The 27,616-nt window shown below is 48.3% G+C and overlaps 1 protein-coding gene across 2 annotated transcripts in view; it reads left to right on the top strand.

Annotated features, from left to right (window-relative positions):
- The window catches only part of MORC3 (MORC family CW-type zinc finger 3), a 246,006-nt gene that overhangs the window by 160,411 nt on the left and 57,979 nt on the right, over positions 1–27,616 (top strand). For both annotated transcript variants that reach the window (XM_029603483.1, XM_029603485.1), the window contains one exon: positions 8,461–8,506. In XM_029603483.1, the coding sequence (XP_029459343.1) occupies positions 8,461–8,506 (46 nt within the window). The remainder of the gene's footprint in view (positions 1–8,460; positions 8,507–27,616) is intronic.

Raw genomic sequence — 27,616 nt, 5'->3', positions numbered from 1 at the left:
CCGCTACCGCCGCCGCCCGCTACCGCTACCGCCACCGCCCACCACCGCTGCCGCTACCGCCGCCGCTACCGCCCGCTACCGCTGCCCGCTGCCGCTGCTACCACCGCTGCCGCCATGTTTTTTGGTTTTTTTTGACGCTGCCTAAGACTGACGTGCTCGCCCGCACATGCGCAGTAGAGCTGCTCTCTACTGCGCATTTGCGGGCACGTCGGTCAAGCTTCATTTATCTAGTTAGATTCCAACACTTCACCACTTGTCAAAGCAGCTTTGTTGTTTATATTATTAAATGTCCTTGCAATAAAATCTATGTGGGACAGACCTCCAGATCTTTAAGATTATGTATTGGGGAACACTAAAGTTTAAAAAAACATGAAAGAATCAGCTCCCATGGTGTCACATTGTATAAAAGAAAGACATCATGTTCAGGATTTGAGATGGTTTGTGATAGTCCATATTAAACAGAAGAGGTGGTAATCGTGAAGTTTACTATATCGGAGAGAACATCAGTGGATTTTCAAGCTCCATTCTGAAGAGCCGACCGGTCTCAATAGTAAGATCAAATGGAATAGTCTGATTCATTAAAAGCCACGGTGTTTGCAGGCAGTGATTTAGAGATGGGAGTATCATTACATGGGGACATCTGTAGAACATCCTGGGAATGTAAAATTGTAAGTCACGATTGGTTGTAATTAAAACATTCAGTCACTTTAAATGAAGGCAACCATGTTAGTTGTTCAAAAGAGCCCGACTATCAGAGACAGAAAAACAAACTGAGAATTGACACAAACGTTTTCATTAAAATTGCCTGAAGAATTTCAAAGGGGGATCTGGTTTTGGAAGTCCTGTACCCTTTGGAATCCAGTGGCAAGAGAGCATTTATATTTTCCGAAGGTAGATTCACCAGAATTAATTCAGATTTGGCTTGTCAAAGCCTGGATTTTGTCATTTTGCTATGCTGCTAATTATCTAGCAGTGGTTTGTGATTTATATCCAGTTTTAGACTCTAAACTGTAAAGCACACCAGTTTATTATCCTGTGATGTTTATACCTTGATGTGCCTTTCATGTTAGTCTGTTAAATCCCCTTTTCCTCGTAAGTTCAGTCAGGCCAGCCCATTACAAATGGGTTATGCACTCCTGCTAGCAGATGGAGGCAGAGAACAGGCTTTTTGGTATTACTCCTCGTATGCATCTGTGCTAACATCAGCCTGCTAGTATTGTCTATCTCCAGCAGATAGTGGACGTGCTTTCATGTTGTCTCTTAAATCCCTTTTTTGTGGGGTGGAGAGTGGAATGAATGTGTATGTAAAAGATGTATGATGGTACTAAATGGGTAAAATAGGTAGATTGTGAAGAAATAGCAATTCAAAGCAAACCTATAAATATTCCTCATTTTCTCCTGCATCCTTTGTCTTATAAGTTACTGCAGAGACTTCCTATAGAAAGGAGAACAGGGTCCTTTTCACTTCAGAGCTGTTTCCAATGCAGTTCTTTTGATCAGTCTCACTAGGTGTTTCCCTGCTTGGCCCTTCAAAGGACTGTGAGTGCTATAGCAGCACTCTTAATTCAGGAGTGCTTTAAGACTTAGTACATGCATTTGGGTTCCAAGTTCAATTTCCACCAAATTGCTAGTCTCCAGCATTTGAGAATCTTTATAATGCACCTAAGTTTCCAGGAAAAACCAGAAAATCCATGTATGTGTGACTATACAGATAGCTAGATCTTTTTCTTGGGGGAGAGATTTTCTTTTTTGAAAAACTGGATTTACAACCGAATTTTAAATCCCCTGTGCGTGTTAAAAATGGGGGTTACGAGTGTGGTTGGGCCTTGCGCGCGCGTTATGCGCATTTTCAAAGGGGCCCAGCCACGCGCGTGTAACCCCTGTTATGCGCAGAAATGCCGTGGGCCTCTTTGAAGGGGCAGGCTTGGGGGCGGGCTGGGACAATGCCATTCATTCGCTGTTCCGGTGATTCGCATGCCAGCCAGCTGCTGGCACATGCAACTTACTTCAGGTCGGGCCCTGAAGTAAGTTGAAAAACAAGGGAAGAAAAAGGTAACATTTAGGGGTTGGAGAGGTTAGAAGAATAGGGGGAGGGAACTGGGAAGGCCAGGATGTCGCCGTGCAAAATTTGCATTTTCCTAGGGTGTAGTGTACTCCTGATAGCAGTTGGAGAAGGATCAGATTTCAAGCGGACGTCAGCCCTAGTACATATACTCCTGCAGGAAGTGCAGCTCTCCAGTATTTTACGTCTCCTTAGCAGTTCAGGACTCTATGCACACTAGCACAGAGTTAGAGTAATTTAGCAAGGAAAACCAAAACAAGAAGAAATCTTACCTCTACAGACGAGCCCCGCTCTCTTGCGGTGACACCCATTGGGTCCCTCCCCCAGTTGAGAATTCCCGAGGTGATTTCTGCGATCCCTCGGAGGTAAGCCTCGGTCCGGCGGCCGACCCTCAGCGGGGACCTAGCCCCCGACATCAGGTGAGGCTGAGAGGCAGAGAGTGCAACTTCGAGTGCGGCAGTGAAGGTATTTTTCCTCTCCTTCCGCAGCTGGAGACCGCCCGGAACGAGACCAGGAAGCGCCGAGACAAGGTAAGGTAGAAATCTATTTAAAAGTCTCCGGTCTCCAAAGCTCGAGGAGTCGCACTGGTCGCCAGCCGGGACCAGTGCCACCGGGTTGGTCAGCCCTAGCAGGGCTAGACCCCAGTCAGATCCGAGGGTCCTCCCACGTGGAGACCCTCTGAGGGGGTCGCCATATTGTCCGCGTGGTCGCCATCACCAGTTTGATCTGTTCGCCGCCCTGTCCGCCGTCCCGATCCGTGTGCATAGAGGCGAGCCGTGCGCACAAATACCTTGTGCACAGAATGTCGCACGCCCAAATACCGTGCGCACAAGCGAGGCGCATAGCCACGCGCTTACTGTGCCGGGCGCATTACTTTGATCTGTGCGCACACAATGCGCACATCTCCCTGAGCGTGTACCAATCCTACTCATACAACTTCGACACACCGGAGCGCATAACTGTATTTTACGTGCACAAGCCATAGCACCACTGGAAAAGAAGCTCGAGGCGTAGGGCCTTTTCCCAGCATGCCACATTAGAGCTGCACAGCATGAGGAGGCCATGGCCCTGTATATACAGTGCGAGGAGGCCCTGGGGGATCCAGCCCATGGCCCTCCCCAGCCGGTGCCGGGTTCCAGCTTCTCGAACAGTACACTGGACCTAGCGTCTCCCAGCGGGACCCTCCCTCAAATGGGGCTCCCCAGGGACACAGCGCCTCTTAATTTAGACCCAGCATCTATATCCTGGGTGGAATTCTTCAAAGGCTTGCATACCTTCGTCCACATGCAACCGGGGCCTCCAATAATACGGCCACAACCTCCACCAGAGGATCCCAACATCCCAGGACCCTCTATGCCCAGGGAAGTGATTCCACCGCCCAGAAGCCCCATCTTCGGGGACATGGACAAATCAGATGAGGAATCAGAACCCCTGGAGGAAGGGGAACTCCCTCCGGGGACAGGGCCCCACCGAACCATGAGGCGCTTCTTCACCAAGGACGAGCTTCCAGACCTGGTCACACATAGCTTGAAAGAACTTGCTATCCCGGGCACAAGTGCCTTGGGGGGAACCTAAGACAAATCCCCTACCAGAGGGACTCAGTCAGACCTCCCGTCATTTCCCACTATTACAAGCCGTCCAGCAGCTAATTGACCTGGAATGGGATGCCCCGGAGACTACGTTCAAAGGGGGGCGTGCTCTGGCAGCCATGTACCCTCTGGACCCAGCTGCCAAACATCTCCTGGCATGTCCGAAAGTGGATGCCATGGTCTGCACGATTTGGAAGCGCACTACTATCCCAGTGGAGGGGAGGAGCAGCACTCAAGGATGCTCAGGACAGACGTCTGGTATCCATCCTCAAACAGTCCTTTAATATCTCCGCTATGTCTCTACAGATCACGGCCTGCTGTGCCGTGGTGACACGTGCCTGCTTATCACAGACCAGGAACAACACTCTTGGGGAAGCCCTGGAACCAGCAGTATCATTCCTCACGGATGCTGCTTCTGATCTGGTGCGCACCGCAGCTAGAGGAGTGTCATCAGCCGTGGCAGCCAGAAGACAACTTTGGCTCCAAAGCTGGTCGGCCGACGCATCTTCCAAAACGAAACTCACAAGGATGCCCTTCAAGGGAACCCTCATGTTCGGAAGCGAACTAGAGAAACTAGCCAACAAATGGGGTGAATCCCCACTGCCGCGTTTACCGGAGGACAGGAATAAGAGAAACTAGCGACCCTTCCCCTGAACTTCCAGGGGCAGAGGATCACAGCACTTCATCCCATACAGAAGCACATATCAAGTGGCTCGCTCCGCAGGCAGGAGCCAATCCTTTCGGAACAAGCACAACAAAAGGGGAGCCAGCTCGGGCCCAGGCCCCCAGCCACACCCCACAATGAAAATCAGCCGACCCGTCCAAAGGAAGAAGCCATAGGGGGCAGACTTGCCCTATTCTACCAAAGATGGGTTAAGATAACTTCGGACAAGAGGGTCCTAGCCATCATTCGAGATATTACTTGGATTTCTACCACCTCCATCCGGACAAGCTTGTGGAATCCTCCTGCCACAAACCTTCCAATAGGATGACAGTGGAAGCTACATTGACCAGATTGCTAGCCTTAGAGGCTATAACACCGGTGCCCGCACAATAATAAATACTGGACATTATTCCATCTATTTTATCGTTCCCAAGAAAGAAGGAACGTTCAGGCCCATCCTGGACATCAAGTCTGTCAACCGCCACCTGAAGATTCCTCACTTCTGCATGGAAACCCTATGCTTGGTAATAAGGGCGATACAACCGGGAGAGTTCCTTACATCCCTGGATCTGTCGGAAGCCTACCTACACATTCTGATCCACCAAGAGCATCAGCGTTTTCTACGCTTCACGATCCTGAACCATCACTACCAGTTCTGGGCACTACCATTCGGGTTAGCCACAGCACCCCGGACATTCACCAAGAATCATGGTGGTAGTGGCAGCAACACTGAGGAAGGAAGGAATCCTCGTACACCTTTATCTAGATGATTGGCTGATCAGGGCAAAATCCCCAGAGGAAAGCCACCAGGCGACCAACAGTCAAAACTCTACTGGAGAGCCTCGGGTGGGTGGTCAACACAAACAAGAGCTGTCTGCAGCCCTCCCAATCTCTAGAATACTTGGGAGACCGGTTCGACACCAAACAAGACAAGGTCATTCTGACACCGACAAGGAGATCAAAACTGATGACCCAGTTGCGAACCCTGTTGAGCGAGCTTCACCCCACGGCATGGGACTACCTCCAAGTCCTTGGCCTCATGGCATCCACACTGGAAGTAGTGCCATGGGCAAGAGCTCACATGAGACCCCTACAACGCTCATTACAATCACAATGGAATCTGCTGTCCCAGAACTACACCGTACATTTTCAGCTCCCGGACAAAGTTCGGACCCAACCACGATGGTGGCTACAAGAAGGCCATCTGAGCCAGGGAGCGAGACTATCCTCACCAACCTGGATCCTACTCACCACGGACGCCAGCCTACGAGAATGGGGAGCACTGCCAAGAGCTAACCGCCCAGGGGCAATGGAACAAAGAAGTCGGGATGGAACATCAACCGCCTAGAAGCCCAGGCAATCAGACTGGCCTGCCTACGATTCGGTCACAGACTCCGAGACAAATCAGAGTAATGTCGGACAACGCCACAACAGTGGCCTACATCAACCATCAGGGAGGAACCAGAAGCCAACAGGTGTCTCTGGAAATAGACCCCTAATGTCATGGGTGGAAGCAAACCTTCAAGAGATCTCGTCCATCCACATTACGGGGAAAGACAACGTCGCTGCGGATTACCTCAGCAGAGAAAGTCTAGACCCAGGAGAATGGAGGCTGTTGACCACAGCATTCCAATTGATAGTAAACCGTTGGGGAACACCAACCATGGACCTCCTGGCAAACCGGTCCAACGCCCAAGTGCCCAGCTTCTTCTGCCCCAGAATCCCAGTCCCAGGGAATCGATACCCTGGTACAGACCTGGGCACAGGAAACTCTATTATACGCCTTCCCACCAAGGCCCCTATTGGGCGCAATCATCCACAAGATAGAACACCACAGGGGACCAGTACTTCTAGTGGCCCCGGACTGGCCAAGAAGACCATTGTACGCAGACATGCGAAGGCTGCTGACAGGGAGCCCCCTCCCACTACCTCCACACAGAGACCTGCTCCAACAAGGACCGATCCTCCACGAGTATCTAGCTCAATTCTCTTACGGTATGGCCATTGAGAGGACTCTCCTGAGAGAGCGGATAGTCGGGGGCAGTAATTGACACCCTACTCCGAGCACACAAGTTCTCCACATCCCTAACATACATAAGGATTTGGAGAGTATTCGAAGCCTGGTGTGAGGACCGCGACGACATTCCACGCTCAGTGAAAATTCCTGCGATTTTGGAATTCCTGCAGAACAGACTACAGAAGGGATTGTCTCTCAACTCCATCAAGGTACAGGTGGCTGCATTGTCATGCTACGGAACAAGAGCAAGAGTGGCAGCATAGCCTCTCACCCGGATGTCTCCCGCTTTCTGAAAGGAGTCAAGCAGATCCGACCACCCCTAAAGTGGCCGGTGCCTCTTTGGAACCTCAACCTGGTCCTAGATTTCTTAGCAGGAGCCTCCTTCAGAACTCTTTGCAGCCTGTCTCTCTGACTGTTAACATTGAAGACAGCCTTTCTGGTGGCAGTCTGTTCGGCCCGTCGTATCTCAGAGCTACAAGCACTGTTCTGCTGGGAGCCATTCCTCAGACTCATCCCGGGAACCATCCAGTTACGCACGGTCCCGTCCTTCCTCCCCAAAGTGGTTTCTCACTTCCATCTCAACCAAACTATCTCGCTACCATCGCCAGATGAGCATAAGAATTCGGAAGAGTCTCGCAGTCTACGCCACCTCAACATCGGCAGACTCCTAGTCCGATACCTGGAAAATTTGGAATCCGTATGAAAGACGGACCATCTATTCGTCCTTCACAGCGGGAAGAAGGAAGGGGAAGCGGCCTCGCAGGCAACCATAGCCCACTGGATCAAAGAAGTCATCAAGGCGGCCTACGTAGAAGCAGGCAAGCCACTACCTTTACAAGTCAAGGCCCATTCCACTAGAGCCCAGGCAGTGTCCTGGGCGGAAACCAAGATGCTGTCACCCGCTGAGATCTGTCGGGCGGCAACATGGTCCTCCATCCACACCTTCTCCAGGTTTTACCGCCTGGATGTTCAGGCTCAAGAGGACACAGCATTTGCAAGGGCAGTACTAAGTGGGCCATGGGCAGCCTCCCACCCGGTTTGGGAGTAGCTTTTATACATCCCATTGGTCCTGAGTCCATCTGCTACATGCTAGGAAATGGAGAAATTACTTACCTGATCATTTCGTTTTCCTTAGTGGAGACAGATGGACTCAGCATCCCACCCACGGCTGCCGTTATTCATGAAATTCTCGAGTGACATCCCCGAGAGCAAGTGATTCCACGGGTAAGCCATGCTGTCCTCCAACTAAGACACCCACCCTACTGGGTGTTGACGTTTCTTGGTTGAGGGCACTGGCAGTCTCCAGCTATAACCAATTCAACCAGTTCAAATTAATCAAGTTCTCCAAGTTATAAAGTTAATCAAATTATTCAGTCATACATATATCCACAATTGCTTTTCGAGGAGAATATTGAAGAGCTGCACTTCCTGCAGGGGTATGTGTACGAGGGCTGACGTCAGATTGAAATCTGATCCATCTCCAACTGCTGTCAGGAGTACACTATACCCATTGGTCCCGAGTCCATCTATCTACACTAAGGAAAACAAAATTATCAGGTAAGTAATTTCTCCAATGTGTACCCCCCTTTACGTACACTGCCCGCATATACGCATGCGAATTACAAAATCCAGTGTGCATGTGTGAGTGGCCCAACAATTTTAGAACGTGCGCACGCATGTTATAAAATTGGTGCATCCATGTGTGAGCGCGGGAGGCACGCACACATAGATGCATACTTCTTTAAAAATCTACCCCTTAGTGCTTTGAGGATTTGTATGGAGAACCCTGTGGGTCAGGTACCACTTTCTCAAAAGGAGCAAAATGTGTGGGTCAAATTGTGAATTCTCATCTGACTTGTTTTAATCTGTAAATTGTGTCAGGGACATACTGAATTATAGAGGGACAGAGTTTCTGTACATGTTGGTCAGTTTTCATGTTCTGGCATCTTTATTTATTTTTTTTACTTTTGAACTTTTCAAAGGCATGAAAGGACCATCCCAGGCTACCACCAAACTTTATTTTAAAAAAAGTCATATTAAATGGTTTAACTCCCTAACATGTTTGCAAAAATCATGTTTTGCAGGGAAGCAGGTAGATTTCATTCTGATTTTTTTTTCTTCCCCAAAGAGATAAGGAACAGCTCAAGATCAGAAGTATGGAGCAAAGCCAACAGGTAAATATAGCATGCCATGATAACCTGCGTTCACTAGCCAATATGTGGCAAAAGCTGGAAGGCACTCTTGAGGAAGCATGTGGCGTACTGTGGTGCGCTGTTAAGAGAGCAGTGTGTCATCTGTCAATCTACTGAATCAGTAACATGAGATTTTCACCTTTAGTAGTTATAGTGCAGCTCTTATTTTAAGAGGTTAGTAAATTGCTCCTTTTGAGTTCACTTTCCCAGTTATATAGTAACATAGTAATGACGGCAGATAAAGACCAAATGGTTCATCCAGTCTGTCCAGCAATTTGCTTATAGTAGTAACTGCAGCACCCTGCAGGTTACCCCATGCATTCTGTTAAGGGTGGTAACTACCACTCCATGCAGATTATCCCTGTGCAGAAATGTTACACCATCCCTTTCGTTAAGCCTTTAGAAATCTGCCCTTTTGAATTCATTAACTATTCTTGTCTTCACCACCTCTTTTGGGAGGGCATTCCAAGCATTTCCACCACCTTCTCCATGAAGAAATATTTCCTGATTAGTTCTGAGTTATCTCTCCAGCGCATCATGCCATAACCCCTTGTTCTACTGTTTCCTTTTCAAAGGAAAAGGTTTGACGTCTGTGCATCATTAAAAACGGTCAGGTATCCTTTATTATAGTCGTCTTTTCTGTTTTTACTGACCTCATTTTTCATCCTGTCACTACCACACATCTACATTTTTATCTTTACCCCATTGCCAGTCTCATATCTTATGTTTCTCTCACTGCCGATATCTGTAAGGATCATCCTAATATGTTGTAATTTTGATAATGTTCCTTTAATGTAATCCACCATATGATCAACTTAGGAAAAACAGGATATCAAATGTTTATAATTTAAAAAAAAAAATGTTTTACTCTTTTCTCTGAGGACAAGCAGGATGGAAGTCCTCACACATGGGTGAGGGAGCCCTGCAGAGCTGTAAGCATTGCGGTGTGAGTGAGCTCACTATGGCAGTTTTTTGGCCTTGTGGTAAACTTCATTTTCTCACGTTTTTCTCAGGATTTTTCTTTTTTTTTTTTTTTTTTTAAATTTGTTTTATTAAGGATTTTTCTCATTGTTCTGTCGCCGGGTCTCTCTCAATGCCCTCCCGTATTGTCTCCTAGTCAGGGTTTTCAGCGATTAAGGTAAATTTCCTTTCACGGTTGATTCCCCCATAGCGGTGCATTGGTGCTCGCCGGCCATTGACTCTTTGCCACCATCATCTTCCATTATTGCCCTTTTGTTTTGTCCATCATGGCCATGTCTGGTTTTTGGCGATGTCCCTGGTGCCCAAGGACCATGTCCATTACGGATCTGCACAAGACATGTGTCCTCTGCCTAGGGGGCATCGCATGGCATCCGGGGTTGTTGTATATGTGCCCAGTTGACCCCAAAGGGACATCAACTTTGATTCAATAAGATGGAGCAGCTCTTTGGGTCGAAGATGTCCGTGGCATCTGCAGCATTGGTATTGAAGAACCAAGGAGCTGCACCGATGGACACCAAGCCATCAACATCGGTGGGGACAGTCTGTTCCTTCAATGTTGCCGGCGGATGGGGCACCGGAGACCGACCATTGTCAAACTTCTCCAGGCCGAGGAAGTCTGGTTCCTCTGCCTCGGGGAAGGACCGGGCCTAGCATTGTGGGAAACCAAAGAAGCATTGGCACCGGTCCCTGTTGATGCATGGTGCCGGGCACAGGGATGCACAGGCTTTTGTCATGATGTCCCCATGGCGAGTTGTGCCAATCTTCCATCGGTGCTGGGGGTCCATGACAATCTCCACTGGTCCTCATACTAGTTACCAATCCAACTCAAGGGTCCGCAAAAAATCTGGCTACCTCTCCTTCCTTCCAGAAGGAACATCGAGTCCAGCTAGTGGTGGACTAGGTGCTGCAGGATTTCACTCTTATGGCACAGACATTGGACCTGGTGCTACCCATTCTCGTACTGTTTCTGGAGCAGCTCAATGTGCTCATTGGTACGTTACTGACCCAGTTGGTGTCTGTACCTGGGACATTGGTGCCCGGCAGGGCACAGAGGCCTCCCCCTACCGATGTGGTTGTCACCAGTTCCTCTGAGGAGGAAGCTCCACAGAGGCCTGCCACTCCCCATCCAGTTCTACCAGTGCCTGCACCTCTGGATGTAGGCTAAGCACCTAGGGACCCATTCCCTGTTGCCTTTAGTGAGAATGAGGAACCCTATGACCCCTGGGGGGGGGGGATGACTTTTCAGAGTCCTGCTCTGAGGGCCTCCCTTCAGTCTCTTCTCCGGAGGAGCAAAGAAAGTCTCTGCCTGAGGACTTGACCTTTGCAGGGTTTGTGAGGGTGATGACTGAAGCCATCCCATTTCAGTTAACGGAGGAGGATACCAGGCACAAAATGCTCGAGGTCCTCCAGTTTGTGGCGCCTCCTAAGGAGATCGTAGAGGTCCCAGTACATGAGATTCTTAAGGAGTTGCTGCTGAGAATATGGGAACATCCCCTCATAGTGTTTCCCATCAATAAGAAGGCAGACTGGATTTATCTCATCCAGAAGGCTGCCGGATTCGAAAATAATCAGCTGCCCTACCAGTTGGTGGTGGTTGAATCCACTCTTTGAGGGCCAGGTGCTCTTGAACTCATTCCTTGGTACCCCAGGGGAAGGACCATAGAGCGATGGATGCTCTTGGGAGGAAAGTTTTTCAAGGTGCCATGCTTATTGCCCGCGTTGCCGCCTATCAGCTGGTACATGAGCCAGTACTTGTGGGACATCTGGAAGTAGGTGCAGGAGTGAATGACCAACTGCCTCAGCAGTAGCCGGACACTCTCATGTCGCTAGTGCATAAGGGCCTGGAGATTGCAGAAAACACGAGGTCCATGTGACCTACGATGTTTTTGAGATGGCATTGAGAGTCATAGGGAGAAGAGTTTGATTTCTAACCCTGCCTTCATTTATGTATGTACCTACTATTTACCTGCGACCCTCCAGTTTGTTGTTTGAAAATTAGCCAAACTGCCAAACAAAACAAATTTCCTTTATTCCAAACTTATACGGGGCTAAGCTTAACACTTTGCGTCAGGCAATACACAGGCATTTAGGGACACATTATAAGAAAGACAATAGTTACAAAAGCATATTTAACATCCAGTGCTTATCAAATTACCATTAATTTCTGTTGGTCTCACCTCTCTTTAGCCAATACTTACTTTTGAACACTAATAAGCTCTATCTTACTAACCTCTGGGGTTGGAAATGGAGCCAAGATTCTTATTAGGCGACAGGTAGTAGCTTACATTCTCATGCTGTTCTCCAGCACAGTCATGGCCACTGAGCAGACGGACTGTTCACTCTCAAGTCTCTTAGACTCTGCAAGTCACCTCAGCCTAGGATGTATGGCAAAGCAAGGGGAGAAAGCCACAGAACACAGAAGGGTCACCTCCTTCTCTTCACATGGGTAACGATGGGCTCACGATGGACGGCCAAGAGTGCTGTTTACTTTCCCCTTTTCTAGGGCTCACCTATGCATAATTCATCTGCTCATGCATAGTCAGGTAAATGCATAATTAAGGCTTTTAATTAGTAGAGCTTCCCACTCTTTCAGTTCTTTGTTCACTGGTACAGTTCATCAAATGGTCATTTCTGATGAATGACAGTTTCACAGGTCTGACAAACTCTGATAAACTATGACCCGGCATGGACATTTAGGACCATAAAGAGAGGCCCCAATATTATTGCAGCACGGATTCCCACACAGCATCATCTGTGCTGATATTACTTTTGGCCCCATTTTGGTGTCCACTTGGCTAGCAAGGCTAATAAATTCTTTGGCTTGTCATGTACACAGCAATGAGAAGGCTCTGATGTTTCCATTTGGCTGTACATAGCCAAATGCCAAAGTCCATTTTTTTCCTACAGTTAGCTGCACGTAGCCCAAATAGGGCAATGTCCATTTTTACTGACGGCAGAGGGTCCATCTTAGCTGCTTGTCCCTGTTAACAAGAATTTGGATATTTCCTACATTTACCCCCTTTTTAATCAGGGAGGGGCTGTCAAAGGAGCCCCCCCCCCTACTGTTTAAACCTGACCGTCATGCTAACTGTGCAAGTCTCGACTAGATGACATGAGCCAACAAGCTGTAACCCTGATAAGGCCATAATAAATGGAACAATAATGAACTAACAATACAAGTGAATAATGATAGTGATAATAAGCATAATAGTGAAAATCGTAACTACTAATGATGCAATAATAAAAGGAAGAAATGATAGTAATAACAAGGAGGAATGAAAGGCAGAAATGAAAACCCTAGGTCACACCATGTGTGTAAGAATGTGAGATAGTGAGGGCACCTTGTATTGGGGTATATTTGCACAAATATACTCATTTCTAATCTACGTGTGATACAATAATCTCACGATTGTGCAAGGTTCATTCCTAAATAACCCCACATGGTACACCCGAGTACCAAGCTAAGCTACATTTCCAAGGACTCAGGTGGAGAGAAATTTCACAAATATCTGACCTCAGTGAGGAATCTTCTGTTGGCAGAGGGCGGCTAGGATAGGTAGGGCAAAAGTCAGAACATAGTCTGTTTGCAAAATATCCTCATCACGGGAATCATACTTGTAGTCTGCAATTTCTGCAGAGTCCTGGTCCACAGAGCTCAACAGTATGAGATTTTTTTGTCTTGAAGATATACCAGGTTTTCATCAAAGTTGGTCACCCGTTGGCTTATTGCAGCACGGATTCCCCCATTTTGGTGCCAGCTTGGCTAACAAGGCTAATAAATTCTTCGGCTTGTCACACAGCAGTCCTCCTCTCATATGTGTCTATTTGGCTGTACATAGCCAAATGCCAAAGTCCATTTTTTTCCTGCATTTAGCTGCACATAGCCCAAATAGGCCAATGTCCATTTTTACTGACATCAGAGGGTCCATCTTAGCTGTTTGTCCCTGTTAGCAAGAATTGGGATATTTCCTACAAGTCTCTGCAGTGGGAATCGGTGACTACAGAGTGGCATCGCTGTAGGCCTCAGATTGCCCATCAGAGGTATGGGAATGACTCGCTGTACTGGAGAACATCTCTTCGGGGAGAGGGTGAGGGATGCTGTGGCCCAACTTTGGGACCACCATGAGACCCTCCAACAACTCTCCGCCAGTACACAGGACCCGTCTCCTCAACCAGGGCCAAAGAAGTCTTTTGCCTAAGGAAGTACTATCCTCCACCTCCTCGCTCCCGTCAATGCCATCAGGGCTCCCATTTTCCTCCCAGGCAACAGAGAAGCCCCCAAGCCCTAGCCAGCTCCTCAGTCAACTCCGGTGACAGGGTTTTTACTGGGCCATAGGGAACGTAAGTCAGTTGCCCATACCCAAGATGACGGACCCTCTGGTTGGGGGCAGGCTGCAGTTCTTTGCCAACCGATTGGCCCAGTATAACCACGGACCAGTGAGTTCTGTCCATTGTCCACTAAGGGTACCAGTTGAATCTATTAGGTGTCCCATCAAATTGCCCTCCATGCCCATATCTGGGATCAGTAGTGCATCAGGAGGTACTCCTAGTGGAGCTCTGCTCCCTCTTAATGGCCAGAGAGGTCAAGCTCCTACCACCAGGGCAAAGAGGGCAGGGATTCTATTCCAGGTACTTCATGATTCCAAAGAGGAGTGCTCCGTCCCATCCTAGACCTAAGGGCTTTGAACAAGTTTCTAAGAAAAGTTCTAGATGATTTCCCTGGGCATCTTGACCCCCCTTTTACAAAAAGGGAACTGGCTATGCTCCCTCGATCTAAAGCATGCATACACTTATATTGAAATCTTCCCCAGTCACAGGAAGTATCTCCGATTTGTGGTTGGAAATCAGCACTTCCAGTATCGGGTGTTGCCATTCAGGTTCTTGTCTGCCCCATGTGTCTTCACAAAATGCCTGGCCGTGGTAGTGGTGCACCTCCGCAGGCTGGAAGTGCATGTTTTCCCATATCTGGACAATTAGCTGGTCAAGAGCACATTTTATTTATTTATTTGCTTTTGCATACCGACATTCGTTGGCGTACATCACATCGGTTCACATTATAACAGAGTAATAGTATGACTGGTGGTTACAATGTATAAATGTTACTATTTATACATTGTAACATTTTTTTATACATTGTAAATTTATACATTGTAACATATCTCAGGCTAGGGCCATTAGTTCCATGTGCTTGACCCATTCGGGTGTTGGAGTCACTAGGGTTCGTTCTCAACTACCTGAAGTACCATCTCAGCCAGTCACCTCATTTGGACTTCATAGGAGCCCTGCTAGACATGGCTCAGGCCAGGATCTTCTTGCCTTGCCAGAAGGCTGTCACCTTGACTACCATCACAGCAGGGATCCAACAGAACAAGCAAGTGTCAGCCTGGCACATATTGAAATTGTTGGGCCATATGGCTGCAACCGTCCATGCAGATGGGCTTATCATTCAGGGTTTCTGGTCCGCCCAGGAACGCTTTTGTCAAATCAACTTCTGGAGCTTCAGGTGATCATGTATGCGCTATGGGCTTTCAGAGATTGACTGCAACAAAGTTGCCCTGATCCACACAGACAACCAAGTAGTTATGTGATATGTCATCAAGCAGGGAGGCACGGGATCATACCTGCTGTGTCAAGAAGCAGTCCAGATCTGCTCATGGGCCCTGTCCCACAGGATGATACTCTGAGCCATGTACCTGGCAGGGACGGAGAATGTGGTACTGGACAGGCTGAGTTGAGCCTCCAGACCTCACGAGTGGTCCCTGGACCATGGGGTAGCGAATCGGATATTTCGCCTCTGGGGAAGCCTGGACATAGATCTGTTCATGTCCCTCTGCAACAGGAAGGTGCCTCTGTTCTGCTCCCTGTACAGCTCACAGCAAACCAGCCTAGGATCCCCTTGCCCGCCATTGTGGCAAGGGTTTACTGTAGGTGTATTCTCCAATTCCCTTAGTTGCGAAGACTCTATTGAAGCTTCATGAGGACAGGGGGACTATGATCCTCATAGCCCATCACTGGCCGATACAGGTCTGGTTTCCACTCCTACGGGAGTTGTCCATCTGGAGACTGATCAGTCTGGGGACTCTTCCAGATCTCATCATGCAAGATCAAGGCAGATTGCAGCATCCAAACCTCCAGGACTTGTCGCACATAGTCTAGATGTTGAAAGGTTAATCCAGCAGCCACTTGATCTTTCAGAGGATGTCTCTGATCCTAGTGGCTTCTAGAAAACCTTCCACTAGACTGAAGTGGAGGAGCTTTTCCATGTGGTGTGAGCAGAAGGCCCTAGATCTGTTCTCTAGCCCCACACAAAAACTGCTTGACTACCTTCTACACCTATCGGAGGTTGGCTTAAAGATCAACTCTGTTAAAGTTCATCTCAGTGCAGTTGCCGCATACCACCAAGGGGGAGATAGTACGCCCATCTCTGTACAGCCTATAGTTCACTTCATGTGGGACCTGCTTCAATTGAAGCCTCCCCTAAGTCCTTCTACTATGTCTTGGGATCTCAACATGGTGTTAGCTGAGCTGATGAAAGCTCCTTTTGAGCTGCTGTGCACCTATGACCTGAAGTACCTGACCTGGAAGGTTATCTTTTTGGTGGCGGTCATTTCAGCACTCAGGGTCATCAAGATCCAGGCCTTAATGACTTATCCACCTTATACTAAGTATTATCATGACAGGGTGGTCTTGTGTACACAGCCAAAGTTCCTGACAAAGGTGGTGACTGATTTCCATCTTAACCAGTCAATTGTCCTGCCAATATTCTTTCCCAGCCCCCATTCGCACTAAGGCAAATGAGCATTGCATAGTTTAGACTGCAAGCAAGTTTTAGCCTTCTATCTGGAGCAGACAGAAGCCCATAGACTGTCCACCCAACTTTTTTTCTTTTGACAAGGATAGTGTGAGCATTGCCATTACCAAACACACTATCCAATTGGCTAGCAGATTGCATTTCCTTCTGTTTTGCCCAGGCGGGACTGCATCTTGGGGGTCATGTCGAGGCTCATGTGCCTAGTCAAAGTTCTAGAAACCTGAGCCTGAGCCATGTCTAGCAGGGCTCCTATGAAGTCCAATGAGGTTCTAGAAACTTTGACATACGTTTCGCATCGGGGCTCCAAGTGATGTCACCCATGTGTGAGGACTAACATCCTGCTGTTCTCGGAAAACGCCTGTTACAGGTAAGCAACTCTGCTTTCATTACTCTACTAATTATTTGTTTCATTCTCCATCCAGTATCAAATGAGCATTATGCCCATCTTGCAAAAACCTTCCTTGATCCCACATGTTCTTCCAAATAAACAAGATGTCCCGCACCCTTTCTCTGTATACTTAAGATGGCACATTACACCCAATTATGCTCTTTCAGTCAGGCTTTCATCTTTTCTGTTCTACTCTCTGTGCCCTACTATGTGTGTACAACTTCCTAACTTGTACAAAGCAAACATTGTTGCACCTTTACTTCTCTTTTGGGAGCTTTCATTTTACTTTGATACTGTGAACCATTGCCATCTCTCATCCTCTCTTAAATCCTTATAGATTAATAAACTAACTCCTGCTTGGTTAAAATCCCATGTATTCCTATGTTTCTTTTACTATCTATACACTCACTTGATATTTTTCAAAGCTTAAATTGTTCTTGGCCCACTCTTTCTCTCTGTACATGTCTTTTTGGGTCCCCTCATATTGTCCTTTGACTTGTCCAACCACTTACATGCTATGCAAATTCTTTTCTTCCTGCCTTCCTTCATCTCCTCTTCTCTACAATAGTTCCAACTGGATGTTTTAGTTATCAATTAAATCTGGATCTGAATAAAATAAAAATTGTGGTCTCCATATTCAGCTACTGTGCAGCTCTGCTAGTTAGCCAGATAAACACATCCAGTTAATTAGTGCTGTATATTCAGTGGTGCAGCAATGGATACCTTCTCCAGCTAACTTGGCTCCTCCCCGGAATGCCTCTAGATTGCCCCTGGAATGCCCCTTACTTTATCCAGCTAAACTCTAATCGTAGAAGTAGTTATCCAGCTAACATTTAGCCGGATAAGTGGCCAGATTTTTCGATTAGCTGTATCTTTGCCCAGGTGGGACTGCATCTTGGGGGTCATGTCGAGGCTCATGTGCCTAGTCAAAGTTCTAGAAACCTGAGCCTGAGCCATGTCTAACAGGGCTCCTATGAAGTCCAATGAGGTTCTAGAAACTGACATACGTTTTTCGCATTGGGGCTCCATGTGATAGCTTGGCATCAATAAATAAACTTCTTAGTTATCAGGCTAAATACATTTGAATATGGACCTCTGTATTTTTATTTGTTCTCTTTTGCATAAGACTAGTGTACCTGTTTTGCTGCCCTTTCTGCCCCCCCTCCCCCCAACTCCCATGGAATTTAGTGGAACAATTCATGGGCTGCTCCCCCCCCCCCCCCCCCCTCCCCAGACAATGTTTGTGTCTGAACATAGCTTACAGGGATGTTAGAGTAAGGCAACCATATTTCTGGTGCACAAATCTGGTACACTTCTTCCCCATAGTACCAATAGTGGGTAAGTAGTCCATTTGTAGGGAGGAGTGGTTATCTGGTAGACTATCTTTGTGGAAATTTGTAGTAATTACTCCAAAATATCTAAAAGCCCCTTCTTTGAATTTTGAAACCACTAAATATTTCAACCCCAATAAAGTTTCAAGGTTGGTAGATATGTCCTACATGCAAGAGGATTAATTATGAATCAGAAAAACTCCAATCAGATAACATAATCCAGCTGTTATTAATGATAAATTCTAAAAGAAAAAAGTTTGACAAAAAAAATGTCATTATAAATTTTGAGTGGGAGATATATCCTGGTCAAATTTTGAGCTAGGTCCTAGAATATTTTACACTAGGTTGTTAGGAACCCTAGGTGAACTTTGCATTCCTGGACATACCCAGATCAGTCCAACCAGTGAGGTTATGCACTCTCACCAGCAGATGGAGGCAGAGAACAAAACTTTGAGGTACTGCTATATACCAAGTGTGCCACCTGCAGCTTCTCAGTATTTCTGTCTCCAGCAAATGGTGGTGATGCTTATCTGTAGCTCTTGGCTGAGTTCTCTGGAGTTGTTTGCTCTCTGAGGTGCTAGGTTCTGTCTTGGGGCCATCCCTCGAGTAGAGCTGGGTGAACAGGGGGTTGGATACCCCTGGCTGTGCTAGCCTGAGTGTCCCAGGACCCCCAATAGCCAGGGGACTGGCTCCCTCAGCGGTCCCAAAGCCTCCCCCTGGGTGACGTCTGGCTCAGGGAAGTATCCCCTTTGGGGAAGTTTTGTTCTTGTAGATTTCATTACGTTGAGGGGAAAAAAAAACGTAATCCCTTTGATTTCTTAGGTCAGCGGCTCTGTCGGGTGCATCATTCTGCTCTGCAGAGCTGAGCCCGGCAGTCCTTCAAGCACAGGAGGGTTCTGGAGGGAGGAGCCAGGAAGCTTCCTGTCAGAGCTGCGGGTCTTGCCCTTCCCGGCTGGGTTAGGAGCGTCCCTGCACACGATTGCTCGACGATGCCAAGCTATTTTGAATGCGGGGGCCATTTTGTTTTTCTGCTGCCAGCTGCCTTCCTGTGCATCTGCTTGGCAGTGCCGGGTTATTTTTGGTGCACACGCCATTTTGGGGAAATCACGTTTTTCCTGTGCAATCTCTGCAGCAGTACTTTTCCCCGCCCAGGGGTGGGTCCCTTGGGACTGCACTGCATAAAGGTAGAGGCCTGCAGGGCCTGTGGTGTGTGGTCTGCCTACTTGGATTCCTTCTCCCTGTGCACTTCTTGTGCTGCCGGGGGGGAGGAAGAGGGGTCCTCTTCTAAAGGGCTAAAGCCCAAGGAGGCTGCGCGAGGGGCAGCTTCGGGGGCTGGATCCAGGGGCAGGTCTCCTGCAGCCTCAGCTGCACCTACCAGGAAGGAGTCCCCAGATGATCCTCCTCCACTGACTCCCGCAGCGCGGGAGCCAGTTCAGGGAGTCATGAGAGACACAGAGTCCGATTCCAGTGGCGATGAGATGGGTCCAGGTGGTTTTTCGCCCGAGTTTGTACTCCTCATGCATGAGGCCTTCTTGGCCAGGAAATTGGTGAAGCGCAAACCCCAGGAGGGAAGTTGGGGGATTCTGAAACGCCCCAAATTGCATGCCGGCTCTCGGGTCTCATGTGCAACCATGGCTGTGGGGATCTCGATGGCTCGGATGGACCCGCAGGGGGAAGGGGTACCCTCGCCCCAGGGGGACGCTGCTACAGACCCGGATGAGACCCTCTCCCCAAATCTGGATACTGGCGGGGACGATCAGCTTCAGGTGGAGCCCAGATCGGAAGGGGACGATCCACGCGTGGTTCATCTGTTTAAGAAGGAGTTGCTGCAACCTCTTATCCCTCAGGTGTTGGAGGAGTTGGGGGTGAAGCTCACTCAGGAAGAGTCCAATGTGTCCGGTGCCCACTCAGCGTCTTTCCTATCCCAGAGAAAATCCAGAAGCTTATTACTCGGGAATGGGACTCTCCAGAGGCAGGCCTCCAGGTTGGCCGGGCTATGACAATGCTGTATCTGGTGCTCGAAGAACATTTGGAACGCCTTAAGACTCCTAAGGTGAATGCGGCGGTATCAGCGGTCACTAAGAATACTACCATCCCGGTGGCAGGGGCCACTGCTCTTAGGGATGTGCAGGACCGCAAGCTGGAGCTTCATCTTAAGCGCCTGTTTAAGGTTTCATCTTTGTCTTTGAGTGGAGGTCTGTGCGAACATGATGCAGCACACCTGTTTGTGTTGGATTCAAAAACCTCAGGATCCGGCTTCCTCCGGTGTCATGACCCCTTCCCAAGTGGCCTGCCTGGAAGCGGGGGTCACTTATGTGGCAGATGCCTTGTATGATATGGTGCGTACCACAGCCCGGGGTATGGTTTCATCGGTGGCGGCTGCTGTGCTGTGGCTTCGGAATTGAGCGGCGGATGCCTGCTCCAAATCTGTTATGTAACCTTCCCCTTTGGGGGAAGCTTCTGTTCGCAGAGGATCTGGACCAGCTTATGAAGTCTCTGGGAGAAACCAAGGGTAACAAGCTGCCCGAAGATGAGCCTTTCAAAAAGTCCTTCGCTCTGCGGGCCCATTTTTGGGATTCTCGGAGATTCAGGGCTGGGAGGGGCGTCCCCTTCCTAGTTCCAGACAGTCCACAGATCGACAGCAATCCTTTCGGGGCTCCCAACAGGTCTGAAGAGGTGGCTCCAGTCAGGGAGCTGGGGTCCGGTAAGCTTGCCCAATGAGATCAGGTCCACCCACTCCTCGTTCGAGGCGGTCGGGGCAGGTTGTCCCAGTTTTACAAGGAGTGGGTCAAAATCACCTCTGATCAGTGGGTCCTGGAAGTGATAAAGGACAGCAAGCTTTAGAATTTTTTCACCCTTTCAAGGATGCCTTCCTGGAATCGTGCTGCATTTCCCGCAACAAGTGGACTGTGGTGGAGGATACCCCGCAAAGATTGCTAGGTGTGGAGGTGATTGTCCTAGTCCCGTTGGATGAGCAGGGAAGAGGACGGTACTCCATTTACTATGTGGTCCCAAAGAAAGAAGGGTACCTTCTGTCCCATCCTGGACCTACAACAGTTGAGCTTTTGAGGGTTCTGCGTTTTCGGATGGAGACTAAGAACAGTCATCACGGCCGTCCGCAAAGGAGAATTCTTCTCCTCCTTGGATCTCACCGAGGCCTATTTCCACATTCCGATCCGGATCAACCATCAGAAGTTCTTGCGTTTCTAGATTCTGGGTCGACATTTTAAGCACCAAACTATGCTTTGATGCTTACCCAGGGATACAAGAACACTTAGATTTTGTAGAAAGTATAATTTTTTATTGATCAATATAAGTATTCTTGGGAGATGCTGATGCTACTTCTGACAAACTGACCACCAGCATCTCATTGTATACATGAACTGATCCTTCTTTTATAGGTAAAATACAATATAGTACTAGGTTAGAAATTCTAAAAGTGCATGACTACTCAGAGAATCATTTACATAGATTGTCATGTCAACAGCATGATAGATTATCCCTAAACTACCCTGATTATTTCTCCAAGGTGAGGCCCATTTACCATCACTCTTTAGATAGTCTTTTGTTCTGTTAGAATCTTGCTGGTCAGGGCAATTATCATATTAGGCAGTGTTTATAGATGCCCCTGTAAATGGTGCCCCTGTAGTGACAGTCTAGCCTGAAATTCCAACCATTTCCTTCTGCTTTTGTGACCCTTTAATTAGGCATCACAAAGTGTCGCCAGCTTCAATTGCTGTGCAGGTGTCCTTGGAATTCCTCCAGGTCAGGATCAGTATCACATTTAAAGTTCATATAGCCAGGAAGGCTAAGATAGCAGAAGATTCTGAGTCAGTTGCTGTCTCCATGTTGGTCTCAAGCTCAGGCACACACTATTTATTTAGTGATTTTTTTATATACCGTGGCACGTTAAGAACATCACCTCGGTTTACAAGGAACAATAAATCAGCAACAGGCTTTACAATCAAATGAAATTAAGAGGAAACATTACATATACCAATTAAAAACAAAACAAGTAAACCAATGATATTCATATTATACAGTTGAGACATGCCTAATAAGGGAAGGGAGATCAGTGACAGATAAATAAAACTTAGCAACAAGCGATTCACTAATTTGGTATAGATCAATGGATCCGAAAACAGTCTTTACAATGGGTGAGTGTAGAGTGGACATTTAGAAACATTAGATGAGCTGGAGTTATAGAAAGATATCTATTTGAAGAAAGATAATGTATTGTGTGTGGAACAAGTGTTCAGCATTTCTGTAGAGGAGATGATCATTGAATGTAAGCTTGTTTGAACAGCCAGCTTTTAAGGTTCTGTATAAATTTCCTATGGCAGGGCTCCAGGCGCAGGTCTGTAGGCATTTTGTTCCAGATGTTGGCTCCAGCAATCGTGAATGAGCGGTCTCTTGTAGAAACATGTTTGATATGTTTAAGAGATGAAGAAACGAGTTTGGCTTGGTGCATTTTTCTTATTGGTCTCTTTGAGGTGCGGAATGTAAAATGATCAGAGAACCATTGCATATCTTGGTTATAGATAGACTTATGAATGAGGGCAAGTACTTTGAATAATATCCTAGATGCTACAGGAAGCCAGTGAAGGAATTGGAGAGCTGGCGTAATGTGTTCATGGCGGTGTGTATTGGTGAGTAAGTGTGCAGCAGCATTTTGTAGCATCTGTAACGGTTGTAGTGAATTTATCAATATTGTATGTTCACTACAACCGTTACATATTGTACATCAATATATAATGGTTGTAGTGAACATATCAATTTCCAGTTCCGGGCTCTTCCCTTCGGCTTGGCTACGGCTCCGCACACCTTTACCAAGGTGATGGAGGTCGTGATGGCGGCCCATTCGGAAGGAGGGGGTGTTAGTCCACCCGTACCTCGACGATTGGCTGATTCGAGAAAAGTCAGAGGAGGACTGCTTGTATACAGTCCCCCGGATGGGGCAGCTCCTCCAGTCACTAGGCTGGGTGATCAATGGAGCAAAAAGTCATCTGACCCCATCGCAGTCCATGGAGTAACTGAGAGCTCGTTTCGACACTCAGATGGGCAAGGTGTTCCCCACAATGGACAGGATGCGCAAATTACAGCAGCAAGTGCTTCACCTCTTTCATCTTCAGATCCCCAGAGTTTGGGACTATCTGCAGATTCTGGGCTCCATGGCGTCGACGTTGGAGTTAGTACCGTGGACCTTCGCTCACATGCGACCGTTGCAGAGAGTGCTACTATCTCGATGGAACCCAGTGTCGGAACAGTACCAGCTGCCATTACCATTGTCTAAGCAGACTAGGTCCAGCCTGGAGTGGTGGTTGTTGGAGACCAACTTACAGAAGGGCATGCCCCTTGAAGTCTTGGATTGGGTGGTCATATCGATGAACGCAAGCCATCAGGGCTGGGGAGCTTGTGCCTGGGTCATGCGGCCCAGGGTTACCTGGTCATTGATGGAACGGTCCTGGTCCATCAATCTCCTCGAGACTAGAGTGGTCCACAGGGCATTGGTGGCGTTTCAGCCTCAGGTTCGTGGGAGAATGGTTCACGTGTTCTTGGACAACACTACCACGGTGGCATATCTCAACCAACATGGAGGAATCAAGAGCCCGGCTGTAGCTCGGGAGGGTCATCTCCTGTTTGCTTGGGCTGAGTGTCATCTGGAATGTATTGCGGCCTCTCACGTAGCGGGTGTAGACAGTGTACAGGCGGACTTTCTCAGTTGTCAACAGCTAGACACTGGGGAGTGGGAGCTGTCCCGGGAGGCCTGGAATCGCATTTGTGCCAGATGGGGGGTTGGTCCCCACAGCTGGATCTCATGGTGACCCGAACCAACTCGAAGACAGCAAGGTTCTTCAGTCGCAAGAAAGAGGTCAGGTCAGTAGGACTGGATATCCTAGTGTACAAGTGGCGGACCAGGAGACTCCTGTATGCTTTTCCCCCTTGGCCCCTCATCGGTCGGGTTCTTTGGCGGATAGAGGAACATCCAGGTTCAGTGGTCCTGGTGGCTCTGGAGTGGCCATGGTGTCCCTGGTTTGCAGATCTCATTCAGTTAGCAACCAATGTTCGTTAAGCCTGGCCCATCTTCCCAGTCTCTTACGTCAAGGAACCATCTTTTCGGATCGGGAGGATCACTTCTCTCGCGGCTCGGCTTTTGAAAGGTGGTGGTTACGCATGAAGGGTTATTTGGAACTGGTGATTTCCACCCTCCTCCAGGCTAGACTTCTTTCGACTTCAATGACGTATGTCAGGGTGTGGAAAGTATTTGAGGCCTGGTGTGATCAGCAAGGCGCATAGTGCCGCTTTCGGTGACCATTCCTCACATTTTGGCCTTTCTGCAGCAGGGCTTGTCAAAAGGCTTGGCTTATAATTCCCTCTGGGTCCAGGTTTAGGCCCTAGGGTGTCTCAGGGGCCCGGTATGCAGCAACCCCCCTGGCCAGCCAACCGGATGTTATCTGTTTCCTGAAAGGAGTAAAACACCTTCACCCTCCAGTTCGTAAGTTGTCCGGACTGGGCTTTGTGATCCGCCCTTTGAACTGCTGGGACGAGCTTCCCTAAAAGACCTTACTTTGAAGACTGTTTTCCTGGTGCTCTGCTATGCGGATTTCAGAACTGCAGGCTCTTTCCTGTCAAGATCCTTTCCTATGCATTTTTGCTGACAAGGTCTCTTTGTGTAAGGTGCCTTCCTTTTTGCCTAAAGTGTATCTGCCTTCCATGTGAATCAATTTGTGGAGTTGCCTGGTTTCCCTGATTGGTCTCGAGATTCTTTGTCTGGTAGAGACCTTCACCTGTTGGATATTTGCTGGGTCCCACTCAGTTATTTGAAAGTCACTAACTCCTTTTGGAAGTGGGACCACCTTTTTGTATTGTTTGGGGGACCGAAGAAAGGAGAGAAGGCATCCAAGTCCTCCTTTGCTCGCTGGTTGAAGGAGACCATTTGTTTGGTCTACATTGGCAAGAGTCTGCGCATTCTATGAGAGCACAGGCGTCTTCCTGGGCGGAGTGTCAGTTGGTATCTCCTGAAGAAATATGTAGGGCCGTAGTCTGGTCCTCTACGCATACCTTTACAAAACATTAGTTTGGATGTACGGGCACCGGAGGACACTGTTTTAAGGGAGAGCGGTCTTTCAGGTTCCCACCTGGTGTTATGTGGCTTTGGTACATCCCACTGGTCTGGACTGATCTGGGTATGTCCAGGAAAGGAAAATTGGGTCTTACCTGCTAAATTTTGTTCCTGTAATACCACATATCAGTCCAGAGGCCTGCCCTGGTAAAACTGCCGAAAGGCTGATTTGCCTGGTAGTTAACCACTGTATATAAGAAGTCTATAAGAGAGATTCCCTTTCATTTTGCATGTTATGAGCTAAGATCCGAAGCTGGAGTTTCCAGGTTTGGGGGAATCCAATCCTTGTGGGGTTTTTTCTTGTTCGCCCTTATTGGGTTTAAAAATCTTTCTATTGTATCTTGGCTTGGGTATTAATCAATACTGAGGAGCTGCAGGTGGCACACTTGGTATATAGCAGTGCCTCAAAGTTTTGTTCTCTGCCTCCATCTGCTGGTGGGAGTTCATAACCCCACTGGTCTGGGCGGATCTGTGGTATTACAGGAATGAAAATTAGCAGATAAGATCCAATTTTCCTGTCTTGTACCTCCTCCCACCACACAATTAAAAAATGATGTGTTTATAATAGATTTTATAATAAATAAAATTAGTTGAAAAAGCACTTTCAAAGTACATTCTAAAGTAAAAAATGGACCAAGCCCACACAGCACTGCATGTAACTCTAATATAGATATTGTAAGTGATTATTTTTTATTCATCACTTACAATATGTATATTATAGTTACATGCATTGCTATATGCCAACCAGAAAACCCTGCAAAAAAGACATGTGGAACTGGGCCTGTTGTAATGCATATTGGGGGTGTGCTTGGCCCTGTCTGTCTGGTCTTTGCCAGAATCGCTCACTGTCTCTATCCTATCTCCCATATGAAACGCTACCTATCTCCTAGGACAAGCAGGATGGTAGTCCTCACAAAGTGGGTGACATCAGATGGAGCCCGGCACGGAAAACATCTGTTAAAGTTTCTAGAAACTTTGACTGGCACACTGAGCATGCCACTTTGCATGACAGGGAGCCGTTGCTCCCGCCACTGGTGCCGTACTCTGTGCAGATACTCTCATAGATACCGGTGTCCGCGCCAGTGGTGCCCGGGTTGGATCCATTGTTGGACCGACTTGATGTCCTCCTCGGTGTCCTCCCGACGCAGCTGTTGCTGGTGCCCCGCGATCCCTTGGTGACTTGTCGTGCACTGAAGTGTGGGGCATCCGAGCTAGTCCCCATTGGGGACTCTTTCAAGGACGAGTGCCTGTCTGTGCCCTCTGCACCACTGGGGCCCTCCATGCTCTGGCCTGCGCTGCATGGGTTGGTGCCTGGACCCTTGGGTCCTCCGCTACCCATGGGTCCTCCAGTACCTCTGCTCCGGGATGAGCCCACTGCTCCCTGGCCTTCCTCGCTGGGCAGTCTCGGTGAGCCGGAGGCCCCTTATGACCCTTGGGGAGGTGATACCTCCAATGACTCAGTAGATTCCCATGGTCTTCCTTTGGATCCATCTCCCTCAGAGGAGCGACTTCTATCTCCGCTGGAGGACCTAACTTTTGTGGGGTTCATCTGGGCTATGGCTGAGACCATACATTTTCAGCTTATGACAGAAGAAGTTGCCTCCCATAAGATGCTGGACATCCTCCAGTTCGTGGATGCCCCGAAGGAGGTAGTGGCAGTCCCCATTCATGAGATCTTCCGAGAGCTGCTTCTTCGACTCTAGGAACACCCCATTTCCGTTGCCCCAGTGAATCGGAAGGGCATTGGGTTTTATCTGGTCCAGCAGGCTACGGGCTTTAAGAAGCTCCAACTTCCTCACCGGTTGGTGGTGGTGGTGGAGTCTGCACTAAAGAGGGTGAAGAGATTGAAAACACTTGCCTCTGTTGCCCCTGGCAAGGAGCATAGGGCGTGGGTTGCTATGGGTAGGAGAGTGTTTCAAGGCTCCATGTTGGTAGCCCATATCACGTCCTACATTTTGTTCATGACCCAATACACCTGTAACCTCTGGAAGCAAGTCTGGGATGTTGCAGATGGCCTGGCTCAGCAGCACCAGGAGGCCCTTATGTCCATTGTCCAGGGCCTTGAGTGTGGGAAGCATGAGATGCGTGCTACCTATGACGTCTTTGAGAGGGCAGGATGGATTACGGTGGCTGGTATTTCTGTGAGGCATCTCGCTTGGCTCCGTGCCTTGGACCTTTGTCCTGAAGTTCAGGAACGGCTAGCTGATTTACCTTGCACCGGGGATAAACTTTTCAGTGACAAGGTGAAGGATATGGTTGTGCAGCTGAAGGATCACCATGAGGCCCTCCAGCATATGTCAGCCAGCCTCTCTACCTCCCCGTCCTCCTCTAAGAGGTCTTCCCGACCAGGGCTGAGGAGGCCTTTCTATAGGCCAAGGAAGTACTACCCTCCTGCCCCTCACTCCTGCCCAGAGCAGGCAAGCTCCAGGGGCAGGTCCCGACAGCAGAAGGGCCCCAA

The sequence above is a fragment of the Rhinatrema bivittatum genome, chromosome 5 (assembly GCF_901001135.1).
Source record: "Rhinatrema bivittatum chromosome 5, aRhiBiv1.1, whole genome shotgun sequence".
In the NCBI taxonomy this organism is placed as follows: domain Eukaryota; kingdom Metazoa; phylum Chordata; class Amphibia; order Gymnophiona; family Rhinatrematidae; genus Rhinatrema; species Rhinatrema bivittatum.
This window is presented reverse-complemented; position numbering and strand designations above follow the sequence as displayed.